The following is a 13487-nucleotide window of genomic DNA, read 5'->3' on the forward strand; positions in this document are numbered from 1 at the left end:
GTGTTCACTTTAAAAAATAAAGGTGCTTTTTTTTAAAGACAAAGTCCATTTTTAATAACTGCAGAGTTAGTCCATGATTATTCTATCATCACATTTCCAGTGTGCGTGGTATTTTCAATGACTCTCTGCCACCGGTTCTCCCTCCTTTGTCTATTATCCACTTGCAATGTTTCCCCTCAGGTTCACTTTCTTGGCACTCACTACAGCAATCAGACTTTGATGGAAATTCTTTGTGCTGCAATGGAAGCTGTACCATCGGTCACTAGGCACTGCATCATAGTGGGCACAACAGGTGTGGGAAAGATTCGCTGCAAGGTCTGTGCAAAGTCCTGTACCAAGATGGTGCTGGACTCCTCCATATGTCATGCCATTGTCTGCAGGCTTTCTGACAGGCTTTTCAGTGCACCAAGCTTTTGCTTATGTACACCCATCAATCTTCTTCTGGAATCTGGACCTCAAAATCCTTATCTGAGTCCTCTGCAGCAGAACTAATGTGTTATCTCACCTGCCAGCGAGCTGGCACCTGCACCATCCTTTCTCCCCCCCCCTGCCTCCTGTGCACTTGTTCCCAATGTCTCACCACATGTGGATCCTCCCTCTATCCTAGCCTCTAAAATATGCGCCACATCATTCTCTGAGCTGGTGTGTGTGAGTGTAAGATTGAGGGACAGTGTCTCTTCATCTTTATTGTCTTCTTCCTCTTCTTCCACTGACTAGAAAGGTTCCAATTCTTGGGTATCTGAAATGAAAAAGCGTCAAGTGTTTGATTGTGATGAGGGTAGAGGAAAAAGTAAGATGTGCATGACTAAACCATCTGATGCTTGTGAATCAGAAGAGATTGTGGGATGAGGGAAAAGCGCATGAGAGAAGGAGGATTAGGTATACAGATATCCCTCCAACCCAGCCAGTGGCCACAGTTTCAGAGATGCCCCTTCCCATAATGGCTAGCATTGTCTCCTCCATGGAGCTAAAATCCACAGGTGCACTGTCCTCCTCCAGTTCTTTCCTGCTGCCTCCTGTTGTGCACCACCAGGGGTAAATGTGTCAGTGAGTTTTTTTTGTATTCGTTCATGGGATGTGGGCATCGCTAGCTAGTCCAGCATTTATTGCCCATCCCTAATTTCCTGCAATATGTTGGAGTAATGTGGCTGTCATGGTTGAACAGCTGCCAGTGTGTGTGAGCAGTGAGTTGTGGGTGCAACAGTCATTCAACAGTCTTATAAATGGTCTGTGGTCGAGGTGAATATCATTAACAAAACTAATAGACTCACTGATTAAGCACACAAGATAAAAAGGAAGCCTCAATGGAGATACATCATTAATTGACCCATAATAGATGTATTGTCCACCCAACCAGGTATAAACCATGTTAGAACAGCTGGCACATAGACCAAAATGGGATAGTTAATAGGAATGAGCTTTGAATTGGAACTAATACCCTTCTTGTAAAACAAAGGCATTTCAAGATTAAGTAGTTCTGTAATATTCTAGGTTTCCAGTGTTGTGCAGCCTGACCCTTTCATATTACCAGGCAGATTCCATTGCACCAGAACAATAGACCAAGAAGGCTTCAGATCACATTGTTTGAAATTGCTAGTTTGATTTTATTTATTGCCACTGGTCCTTCCCCTTTGATAGTTCTCCCTTTGTTGGCAGAGTTCATATTAACCAAGGAGGGAAATTGCTTTCTTTAGAGATGCAATGGAACCTATCTTCTCGACACCACGGCTTCACTGACCTGATAACACACTTGCCAATGCCAGTACTGCTTTCAGGCTCAACATTGCATCACTTGAATGTTGAAATGATACCTGGTGTCTTTTGCTGTTCGTCTTGATCAGCAAAAATAATGCTCACCAAACATTTTTTTTCATGAGAAAAGTAGCATCTTAAAAAATAATTGGACACATACAGCTACAAATGATTTTCTGATTTGTGCATATATATATGTTTTCTAATTTCTGTCTCTATCCTTGATGGTCTCATTGTTTATCATTGTTTGGAACATGTACTATTTCAAATGTAATGGATAGGTTTTGGTTTTTTATTTTTCTTTTAGTGTTAACTATTTGCAGCCTGGTAGTTTCCCCATTGTGATATTTTCTAACTTCCACACCAGCATGCAATCAGTCTGGGTGAGGTTGCTAATTTTATTGAATAATTATGGGTAGATTTAGATCTTTACCTGCAAGGTTTGAGAATTGAGAGAATAAGGCTGCAAAGGTTAAATTAATTTTAAATTTTTACTTTGTGCTACTTTTGATCAAAGCTTTTAGAGATGTAAGGACAGAATGTTAACCTTTAATACAAAAGCAAAATACTACAGATTCTAGAAATCTGAAATAAAAGCAGAGAATGCAAGAAATATTCAGCGGATCAGGCATCCACAGAAACTGCCCAATCTACTGAGTATTTCCAGCATTCTGTATTTTTATTTTGGTATGTTAACCTGTTAGAGCACCAACTTCAACTTGGAATCACACTGCATGATTCTTGTGGGTTTCAACTCAGCCGTAGATATTCTTTCAGCTACTGGTTACTCCATAAGCAGCCCAGGTGTCTTATATTCAGAACTGTGACTATACTGTCCAAAATCTAATAATGTGACAGCATAACCTGGGCTCTAACAATAGGAGACCTTGCATTCTAAACTAGATAATGCATGGGAGCAATTGGCTAACCCCCAAAAACAGGCGTGCAGATCATGGCCCACATCTTGCCTGGTCATTGTGTTGCAGGTAGCAAGTTCAATCGATGCTGTCAGCTCATTAAAATGAATTGCACAGGCAGCCAGCACTATTGGTGCTGTTCATTGGCTACATGCATCAGCAGGGTCCCCAATATCGCAAGTGGCCAGAGATACTTAAAGGCAGCCTGCATCTCTTAAAGGGCAGATGCAACATGGCTGCAAGAAGTGGTTGGTTAGCTCAATTGGTTAGAGTGTGGTGTTAATAATGTCAAGATCGTGGATCCATCCCCATATGAGTCATACATTGTTAAAAAAAATAGTTGTGGGAGTTTTTTCAGCTGGCAGTTTGGGTTCTGATATGGAATAGCTAAACATATGAGAGCACGAAGGTTTCCAGACAATACACTGGAGGTCCTGGTGGAAGAGATGGAAAGGAGAGTTGCCCTGAATCCACAGGGAGGCAGGAGAACATCCAGACATATATCAGGGAGGTAGTGGGAACAAGTAGTGGCTGAGGCCAATGCCAGGAATGTTGTTCCAAGAACATGGATGCAATGCAGGAAGAAATTTGAAAAAGGAGTTGGATTTTTCCAGCCCTCTGGGGATGGGCTGGGAGGTGGGGCAGGTGGGGGTATCTGTAAAATGGCAAGGTATTGTGGTAGCGTGGCGTGCCCATCATCTTCCCACCGCCTTGCCATTTTATCAGTGGTGGAGAAGGTGCAGGACAGCCTTCCTGCCCAGAGGTCAATTGAGCCACTTAAGTGAGAAATCAAGGGCCTCTTCCCACCTCTGCTGGCATTTTACGAGCAGCCGGTGGGCCCTCCGTTGCATGGGGAGACCACCTGGTAAACCCTGGCGACTTCACTGCAGACTCAGGGTGAGGGGGGGGTTATCCTATTTGGGAACTGTGTGGCCCATGGAACAGCCCCACAGTGGTAATGGCCACCCCTGTGGTAACCCCCTCCCCTCACCAACTCCCATCTCTGGCACCCCCAAACCCCATTTACCTGGTTGGGAGGGAAGCTTGCATCCAAGGTGTCCTCTCTTCCAGGTGAAGCCTCAGCAGTGGTTACTGCCTGTGGCACTGATGAGCTGCTAGCCCTCCCACTGGCTAGCAGCTCCTGAGGGTGGGTGAATGTCGTTTAATGGGAGGGGAGCCCGAGTGGCAACCAGTTAGTTGTTGGACACCAGAAAAATGTGGCCTGGGGGGGGGTCCCACAAACGGCCGAGGAGTGGTTGCCCTGGCTTCCTCCTTCTCTCATCGGCTGTGTCGATAAAATTCCAGTCAAGATGAGTGAGTTCATCTTCAAATGGCAGATCCTACCAACTACACCACTTACCTCATCCACCTATCAATTATCTACACCCCAATCATCTCTATCCATCATTACTCAATCCTGAAATTCATATTCCTTACCATACCTTCACACTTAGCACTGTTGTGAACCTCACACCCTAAACTGCACAGACTGGCAGCTATTCAACTATGAAAGCTACATCACCCAAACATATTGTAGGACATTCAATGATATACTAGCCTATTTCTTGCAGGAGGAGGTGACATATAACAGCAGGCAGAGGAGAAGAACTGGAGGAGAACTGCATATTTTAACCTTCATGAAGGAGACAATGCTGGCTATCATATGAAGGGACATCACTGAAGCTGTGGCCACTGGTGAAGCTTTAGGGATTGATGATGAGGGTATCTGCAAATCTGATCCTCTTTCTCTCATCCCACTTCTCCCTCATCACATGATCTCTTCCGACATAGAAGCTGCAAATGGTGTCAGCATGCACTGCTTACTTTCTTCTCTCCCCTCAACAAAACCCAAAACTTATCCCTTTTTCATTTCAGATACCCAAGAACTGGACTGTCCCCCATCAGTCGAGGAAGAGGAAGAAGACAGTGAAGATGCAGAGACAGTGTTACTTACCTTACAGTCACAGCCACGAGCTCAGATAATGACACTGTGTTTATTTTAGAAACTAGGATAGAGGAGGGATCTGGACATGGTGAGACACTGGGCACAAGTGTGCAGGAGCCAGGGTAGGGAAAAATGTCAAGGAGCATGGAGAGGTCCAGCAACAATTTGACACAGGGCTTTTCACAAAGCCTGGAGCCTAATCTTTACAACATGCAACAATTGGCCACCCACAGCACCATACCTGTGGAACCCACCATGATGCAGCATCTGTGGTCAATGTCACAGCTTCCATTGCAGGGCAGTTTCCATCAAAGATCTGAGTTCTCCATTGAATGCTCAGAGTGCTGCCATCATGAACAAAGGGAACTTTCCAGGCCATCGCAGCATTCTATCAATCTTCTGAGGCATTACCCTGGGGTAGTGGCAGTAGCTCCATGGAGCACAAGCCTGCTCTCCTCACTCAAATTACAGCACTCATGCTCCCAACGATGCCACTCTACCAGTGCCATTGCTATTGCCTGTCAACCACCCAGTTCAGACTTCTGTTAACCATGGCAAGATGATGCCGTCTGAAGTTGAGCCTTCTTGGCCCAGAGCTGCTCAGGGGCATCCTCCAAGGCTGTCTGTAGTCTCTTTAATTGGATGGCAGCATCCTTCCACCACCCATGCTACAGCCACTGCACTCCTCTTCCTTCTCCACCTCCTCCTCTGCCTTGTGCTCCTGCTCCTCAGCATCTCAGCTGACAGAGAGTGGCATTGACTTTTCCCTCAGCATGGTAAGGTTGTGCAGCATGCAGCACACTATTAAAAATCTTGAAATCTGCTGAGCTGAGTATTGCAGGACTTCTCCAGAGCTGTCCAGACAGGAGAAGCATTGCTGCGGATGCTGCATGGCTCTCATTGTATGTGTGCTGGGTTCACATGCGCCTGGGTTCCAGATCAGACTCATGAACCATGTCATGAGTGGATAACCCTTGTTACTCAGTAGCCAGCCTCTGACTTTGACTTGGCATGGTGAGCCAAATACAGGTGGCACAGAGGACCACCGCAGAAAGAAGAATTCTTGACTACTACCAGGATACTTGGCATTGACCTGCATGATATGCTGCCTGCAGTCTCATACCAGCTGCACAATGAGGGGTAAAATCATTTTCAGTTCAGGAAAATGACTGATTTGACATGCGGATGCTACAAAGCAATATGTATGCAATAAATGACACCTTGCACCATGGGGGTGCCTGCAATCTGTGCAAGCCCTCATGCTCACTCCGCCTGCTTATCTCTGGCAAGAGGGAATGTGATGAAACTATCTGTGTATAGAGAACTTCAGAGGCACCCCTTGTGCAGCAGTGTACTGCAAATTGCAAGATGTTGCTTCTATCTCCAGCAGCAGCCTGGAAGGAGCCAGATGCATAATAGTTAAGAGTCACTTTGATAGCCACTGGCAAAATGGTCTTTGCCCTGCTTTGAGGGTTGTATTTGTGGCTGCAGCAGTTGGCAGATTTCGGCCACAATATCTTTTGTGAAGTGAATACGTTTGAAGCATTGGTTGTCGCTGAAGTTGAGGTTGGAGAATTGTTCCCCAAAGACCCTCAGCAGATATGACCTCCTGCTGAAACCCTTTCTCCCCCTTTTCCTTTTCTCTTTTTCAGCAGTTTGTTCTGGCCTGCGTGGCCCCTCTTTATTCTTCCAGCCATGCTGTATTCCCACTGGAAGCCCCACCCATGTCTGGAAGTAACTTGTTCCAGCACAAGTTTTTAAATCAACAAGGAAGTACCTCAGCAGCAGCCAGACCACTCCCTGTAGACTAGTCAAACTGTAAGCAAGTATAGAAAAGCTCCAAAAACATGTACAATTGCACCAGCAATCAGAATAAATAATCCAGCAACTAACCTATAAGTAGTTCTTGATCCCTTTAAGTAACACTGATGGCGGGGGTTGGTCCTCCATGCTGTTTAATGTTGTGCTGAGCTGTACGAGGTTAAGACAGGGCTTTGGCTAGAACGTGCATTTGAAAACTGTAGCGCTGGCATCAAATTAGTCTTGCACACTGATTGACGTTATAATCTGCCTGCTCTTGAGGCTACCGCTGATCATTAGGTACACACACAAACTCCTTTACCAAGATGATGTCGGCATCTTTCCCACTGAAGTGTCCACCATTAGGAAACTGTGTAGTGCCTAAAAAAAGGATGCTCAACAACCTAATATCTTCCCTTGTATCTTTCACACGTGCCTTCATATGCAATTCTCCAATATTTCCTAAAGATAGACTGAAGCACTTTAGTGAGATGAGGCCAGATACAAATTGTTGAGCTGCTTTATTTTACAAATAAGTGAACATACAAATGTAGTGACTGTTGTAGTCGAATTGCACCTCGATTCAACTAACTACAGCTAGTCCTCCAGAAGAAAAATTTAAAAAAACACCAAAATCTTCCTGTTCGTGGGCGCATTTAACTTGTCAGCTGAGTAATTCCTGACTTAAAAACAGCAAGTGCTGGAAATACTCAGCAGGTCAGGCAGCACCTGTGGAGAGAGAAACAGAGTTAAAGTTTCAGGTCTGCGACCTTTCATCAGAACAGTTCTGATGAACGGTCACTGACCTGAAATGTTAACTCTGCTTTTCTCTCCACAGATGCTGTCTGACCTGCTGAGTATTTCTAGCACTTGCTGTTTTTATTTCAGATTTCCAACATCTGCATTATTTTGCTTTTATTTTAATTTCTAACTTACTCTGGGCTGAGAGAACTGAGTTTCTCCTCACAAGGTCAGGATTCCTCTTCAGATAAAGCTGACTGACTATATACTTCTTTTTGGGCCTCCTTATCTCGAGAGACAATGGATACGCGCCTGGAGGTGGTCAGTGGTTTGTGAAGCAGCGCCTGGAGTGCCTTTTTATCCAATTTTCCTGTGCACCCAGCCAGTGGGAGGCTTATCACTCTGACTCTTTCCACGATTAGTGAGATTCTCTACTACCTGCAGGTGAGACTTCCCACTACCAGCGGGTACGATTCCCCACCACCAGCCTGTGAAACTCCCAACAACCAGCGGGTGAGGTTCCCCATTGCTGTCGGGTGAGATTCCCCATTGCTGGCAGGTGAGACTCCCACTGCCAGAGAGTAAGATTCCCTACTACCAGTATGGACTTGTGAAATACCTCTGTAGATTCTTGTGAACCTTCCACTGAAGTAATGACTGTTAGTTGACATTTTAAAAGATGTGAGAATTGTTTAGTAATTTGATTGCTTGAACTTACAGTGTATCCATTATCTAAAATCCAAATTATTATGCTCCTTTTATAGGAAAGAACAGTTACAATCAGAAGACAAACAATTGGTGGATTTGGTCTAAGTATAAAGGTATCTTTTTTCAATTGTTGTTAATGACTTGAAAAAGGTTTTTATTTAATGTCTAGTCTATTTTTTGCAATCTTGCCAAATTTGGTGTTGTCAAGAAAATTCTAAACTATTTGTCCAGTTAGACTTCATTTCCTTTGCATAATTTTTCAGCTAAGACCCCTTTATTCACGACTGCTCCTCAGTCAAGTAAGTAGCAGGGGTGTACGAATAAATACTCCACTGAACCTTCTAGTCATACAGCTTGGTCAACCCACAAACCAGAATCTATGAGTGATCTGGGAAGGGTCTCCTTCCAGTAAAGTTTTCCAATTCTTCCCCAGAAGACTGGCTGAAATTTTAAATAATTCCTTCCAAGTGGAAGGATGTCAGTGGAGAATGATTTTCAATATCGTGGGAGTAAATTTTTGTCTCAGCGTATGTGCAATTCTCTGGCAGAGTGCATTGCCCACCTGTTATCGAACCCGTCTGACTTTCATCCCATGGATTTCAGTAGACTGAAAATCCTTTAGATTCTATAACTGGTGAACAATCTGTTCCACCAGTTTACCACTTATTTGGTAGAGATGGAAATGTGCTTCAAGATATTCTGGTGGAGTGTTCAGTGCTCTATCATTATAATTGACAGGCAGAACAATCTGAGTCTTTTTTGAGCCTTATGCTTGGAAACATTTGTCAGGAGAAAGTTAATCCAATTTTAACTGCCCGAAATTGGCATTAACAGGCAGTAATGTCCATAAAATGGGGTCAGTAGACTTACTACCTGTTAACACCAATGCTCTGGTGTTATTGATACTTTAAAAGGGGCCTCCCCATGGGTGGCTGGAACACTTGCCTGCTTCAGGCAATAAGTCGCTGGGTTATAGAACTCAGGTCCTATGTCATAGTTAGGACCCAGATTGCAATTTTAAGGGACACTTATATGCTGCCAATGAGAAATCCAAGCATCAGTGCTTAAAGGGCCTGCTGCTGGCCATTGCATAAATGGCCCCAAGTTTTTTTAAACTTAAATAAGGGCAATTCTGAGGCATGAAAGCAGAGCTAGCAAAAGTGAACTGGCAAAGTAGGTTATGGGATAGGTTAATCGAGATGCACTGGCAGACATTTAAGGGGATATTTCAGAATACACAGAATAGATACGTTCCAACGAGAATGAAAAATCCCAAGGGTAGGACCCACCATCCGTGGTTAACTAAAAAAGTTAAAGATGGTATCAAACTTAAAGAAAAAGCATATAATTGCACAAAGATGGGTGGCAGGTCAGAAGATTGGACATAATATAAAAAGCAGCAAAGAACAACTGAAAGATTAATAAGCAGGGAAAAATTAGAGTACGAGAGAAATCTAGCTAGAAATAAAAAAACAGATAGTAAGAGTTTCTACAGATATTTAAAAAAGAAAAGAGTTAACAACGTGAGCATTAGATTAGATTAGATTAGATTAGAGATACAGCACTGAAACAGGCCCTTCGGCCCACCGAGTCTGTGCCGAACATCAACCACCCATTTATACTAATCCTACACTAATCCCATATTCCTACCAAACATCCCCACCTGCCCCTATATTTCCCTACCACCTACCTATACTAGTGACAATTTATAATGGCCAATTTACCTATCAACCTGCAAGTCTTTTGGCTTGTGGGAGGAAACCGGAGCACCCGGAGAAAACCCACGCAGACACAGGGAGAACTTGCAAACTCCACACAGGCAGTACCCGGAATCGAACCCGGGTCCCTGGAGCTGTGAGGCTGCAGTGCTAACCACTGCGCCACTGTGCCGCCCATTGGTCCTATAGAAAGTGAGTCTGGGGAATTAATAAGGGAAAATAAAGAGATGGCAGATGAATTGAACAGGTATGTTGCATCAATCTTCACCATGGAGGATACAAGTAACATCCCAGAAATAGCTGTAAATCGGAAATGGAAGAGAGGGAGGAACTCAAAAAAATTACAGTCACCATGGAAGTGTTACTGAGCAAATTGTTGGAGCTGCGGCTGACAAGTCCCCTGCCATGATGGATTTCATCGTAGGGTCTTAAAAGAAGTGGCTAGTGAGATAGTTGATGCATTGGTTTTAATTTCCAAAATTCCCTAGATTCGGGGAAGGTTCCATTAGATTGGAAAATAGCGAATGTAACTCTTTTATTCAAAAAGGGAGGGAGACAGAAAGCAGGAAACTACAGGCCAGTTAGCTTAACATCTGTCATAGGGAAAATGTTAGAAGCTATTATTAAAGATGTTATAGCAGGGCACTTAGAAAAATTCAAGGTAATCAGGCAGAGTCAACATAGTTTTGTGAAAGGGAAATCATGTTGAACCAATTTATTGGAGTTCTTTGAAGAAGTAACATGTGGGGAACCGGTGGATGTATTGTACTTAGATTTCCAGAAGGTATTTGATAAGGTGCCACATCAAAGATTATTGTGGAAAATAAAAGTTCATGGTGTAGGGGTAACATTTTAGCATGGATAGAAGATTGTCTAGCTAACATGAAACAGAGAGTAGACATAAATGGGTCATTTTCTGGTTGGCAAGATGTAACGAGTGGTGTGCCGCAGGGATCAGTGCTGAAGCCTCAACTTTTTTACAATTTATATAAATGACTTGGACGAAGGGACCGAAGGTATGGTTGCTAAATTTGCTGATGCCACAAAGATAGGTAGGAAAGTAAGTTGTGAAGAGGACATAAGGAGGCTACAAAGTGATATTGATAGGTTAAGTGCATGGGCAAAGATCTGACAAATGGAGTATAATGTGGAAAAATGTGAAATTGTCCATTTTGGCAGGAAGAATAAAAAAGAAGCATATTATCTAAATGCTGAGAGATTACAGAGCTCTGAGATGCAGAGGGACCTGCGTGTCCTAGTGCATGAATTGCAAAAGGTTAGTATGCAGGTAGCAAGTATTTAGGAAAGCTAATGGAATGTTATCGTTTATTGCGAGCGGAATTGAATACAAAAGTAGGGAGGTTACGCTTTAGTTATACAGGGCATTGGTGAGACCACATCTGGAGTACAGTGTGCAGTATTGGTCTCCTTATTTAAGGAAGGATGTAAACGTGTTGGAAGCATTTCAGAGAAGGTTTACTAGACTAATACCTGAAATGGGCGGGTGTCTTATGAGGAAAGCTTGGACAGGTTAGGCTTTTATCCGCTGGAGTTTAGAAGAGTAAGATGCGATTTGATTGAAACATATATGATCCTGAAGGGTCTTGACAGGGTGGATTTGGAAAGGATGTTTCTTCTTGTGGGAGAATCTAAAACTAGGGGTCACTGTTAATAAATAAGAGGTCGTTCATTTAAGACAGAGATAAGGGGAAATTTTTTCTCTCAGAGGATCGTGAGTCTTCAGAACTCTCTCCCTCAAAAAGCGGTGGAAGCAGAATCTTTGAATATTTTTAAGGCAGAGGTAGATAGATTCTTGATAAGCGAAGAGGTAAAAGGTTATTGGGGATAGGCGGGAATGTGGAGTTGAGGTTACAATCAGATCAGCCATGACATTGTTGAATGGCGGAGCAGGCTCGAGGGGCTGAGTAGTCTACTCCTGCTCCTAATTCCTATGTTTGTATTTTTTGGAGCTGATGTGTTCCTCCTGGTTCCACAACCATAGTGCAGGCTGCTGCCAATCTGGGTTCATCACGTACTCTTTACCTGTTCCCTCTCCACATCCTGACTACGTGTAGATGTTAGCTAAAATTGCTCAGGCCTGAAACCAGCGAGCTACTTCAGGGCATCCGTTTGGCACCCACAGATCACTGGTTCCACTTCAAGGAGGCCCAAACATCAATATAACTCTGGTCTCTTTGCCTCTGGAATGGCTGGGTGGTTAGCATGCTCCATCAAACGGTGAGTTAAAATCTGCCCGAATATCTTTGGTGCATAGTTTTTCAAATCCATAATACTTGTACCTTTCACTGTATGTTTTTAAAATGTTTTCTTTGGATTCACAAGATATTTTTGGTAATTCCAAGCAAAATTGGTATGTTGGCACAAGTTCAGGACTTTATTAGGACCTTAAGGGAGCTTTAGGCACTTGTGATGTTTAATGCAGCTTGAAACAGATGTAGCGAATTGCACATGACTCAATCAGCCTTCATCTTCTGTAAAGCTCAGATAGAACCATCTGTCATTCACATTTTTATACCGCAGTATCTAGTGGCTATTTCTGGATCAGAAAAGTGCCTTTAAAAATAATGATCTTGTGCATCATTTGCAATCTGTAGCTTTCCTAATTTGGCATTATATCAGCAAAAGACCCAGAGGAACATTGAACAATGATGAGGCACGTGCACCTATGGCAAGCAGCACAAGGGTATTGAAAATACCTTTCTGTAGGAAAAGTGCAGGGGAGATGTAAACACAGTACAACCAACTTACAATAAAGACCATTGTTGGGGTGGGGAATTTGTCTTGAGTGAGAACACAGAACAGATGATGATAAAATCAGTCGCCCATTTTAGAAATTATTGGAAAAGATAATTGCACAGAGTGGAAAAGAATATCACCTGTGTTGCACTATTATACAAGGTGATTTTAAGCCCATTGATTTTAAAACAATTTTCCAGCTGTCAATGTTGATTTAAAAAAGTCAGTTCCCGTATAAAATGGGGAAGTAGAGGGAAATATACTGCAATATCTTTTTTAAACAGTTCACAAAAGTTCTGAAAATGCTTTTTATAATAATCTTAAACATGAACCATCAATAATTGTAATTTAATTACAGCAACTTTACTTACTGTTAAATCAGCAGTACACTGTAACTGGGATTTGCAAACAATGGAATCAGTAATTATCTGTATGAACAGAGAACAAATTTGAAAAATTCTAACCTACCCTGAAGAAATATAAAGAAAATAGAAAACATCCTCCCAAAATAGTGAAAATACAAGATGATGCTGACAGGACCAAGCACTATTTTGGATTTTAGCTGCATTGTCATGTCCTGCTCCAGCTTGCCTCATTTATAGATACCTTATGCAAAAATAAGGCATGATTTTATCCATATAGGAATGCAAGAAATCGGAAGTAATGGATCTCCCCTGGTTTCAATCCACGAACCCTATCTGAAGATTAAATTATTGCTTCTCTGATGCGTGCTATTATTTTGAATACATTTTAATCTTGTATGAGAACCTTATGTAATTTTGGGTCTGTTTATGTGCTAACATCAGCTGTGAATATGGATACCAAATACCAATATACTGCAGGTGATGATATTCATACAAGACTGAATCAGGGGCAGGGACTCACCAAAATTAATGTAAGCAAATTAACAGTAATAAAGAGTGACAAATCCCTTGGACCACATGTTTTCCATCCTTGGGTTTAAAGAAAACAGGTGAGAACATTGTAGATGCCCTAACTATAATTTTCCAAAGTTCTCTCGATTCGGGAATTGTTTTTTATTCGTCTGTGGGATATGGCATCGCTGGCTAGGCCAGCATTTATTGCTCATCCCTAATTGTCCTTGAAGTGAGGGGCTTGCTAGGCCATTTCAGAGGGTATTTTAAGATT

At 42.7% G+C, this 13487-nt stretch overlaps 1 protein-coding gene across 1 annotated transcript in view; it reads left to right on the forward strand.

Annotated features, from left to right (window-relative positions):
• sntg1 (syntrophin, gamma 1) overlaps positions 1-13487 on the forward strand; it is a 599108-nt gene that overhangs the window by 479602 nt on the left and 106019 nt on the right. The window contains exon 4 of the mRNA XM_068032645.1: positions 7920-7976. Within this exon, the coding sequence (XP_067888746.1) occupies positions 7920-7976 (57 nt within the window). The remainder of the gene's footprint in view (positions 1-7919; positions 7977-13487) is intronic.

The sequence above is a fragment of the Heterodontus francisci genome, chromosome 5 (genome assembly GCF_036365525.1).
Source record: "Heterodontus francisci isolate sHetFra1 chromosome 5, sHetFra1.hap1, whole genome shotgun sequence".
Classification (NCBI taxonomy): domain Eukaryota; kingdom Metazoa; phylum Chordata; class Chondrichthyes; order Heterodontiformes; family Heterodontidae; genus Heterodontus; species Heterodontus francisci.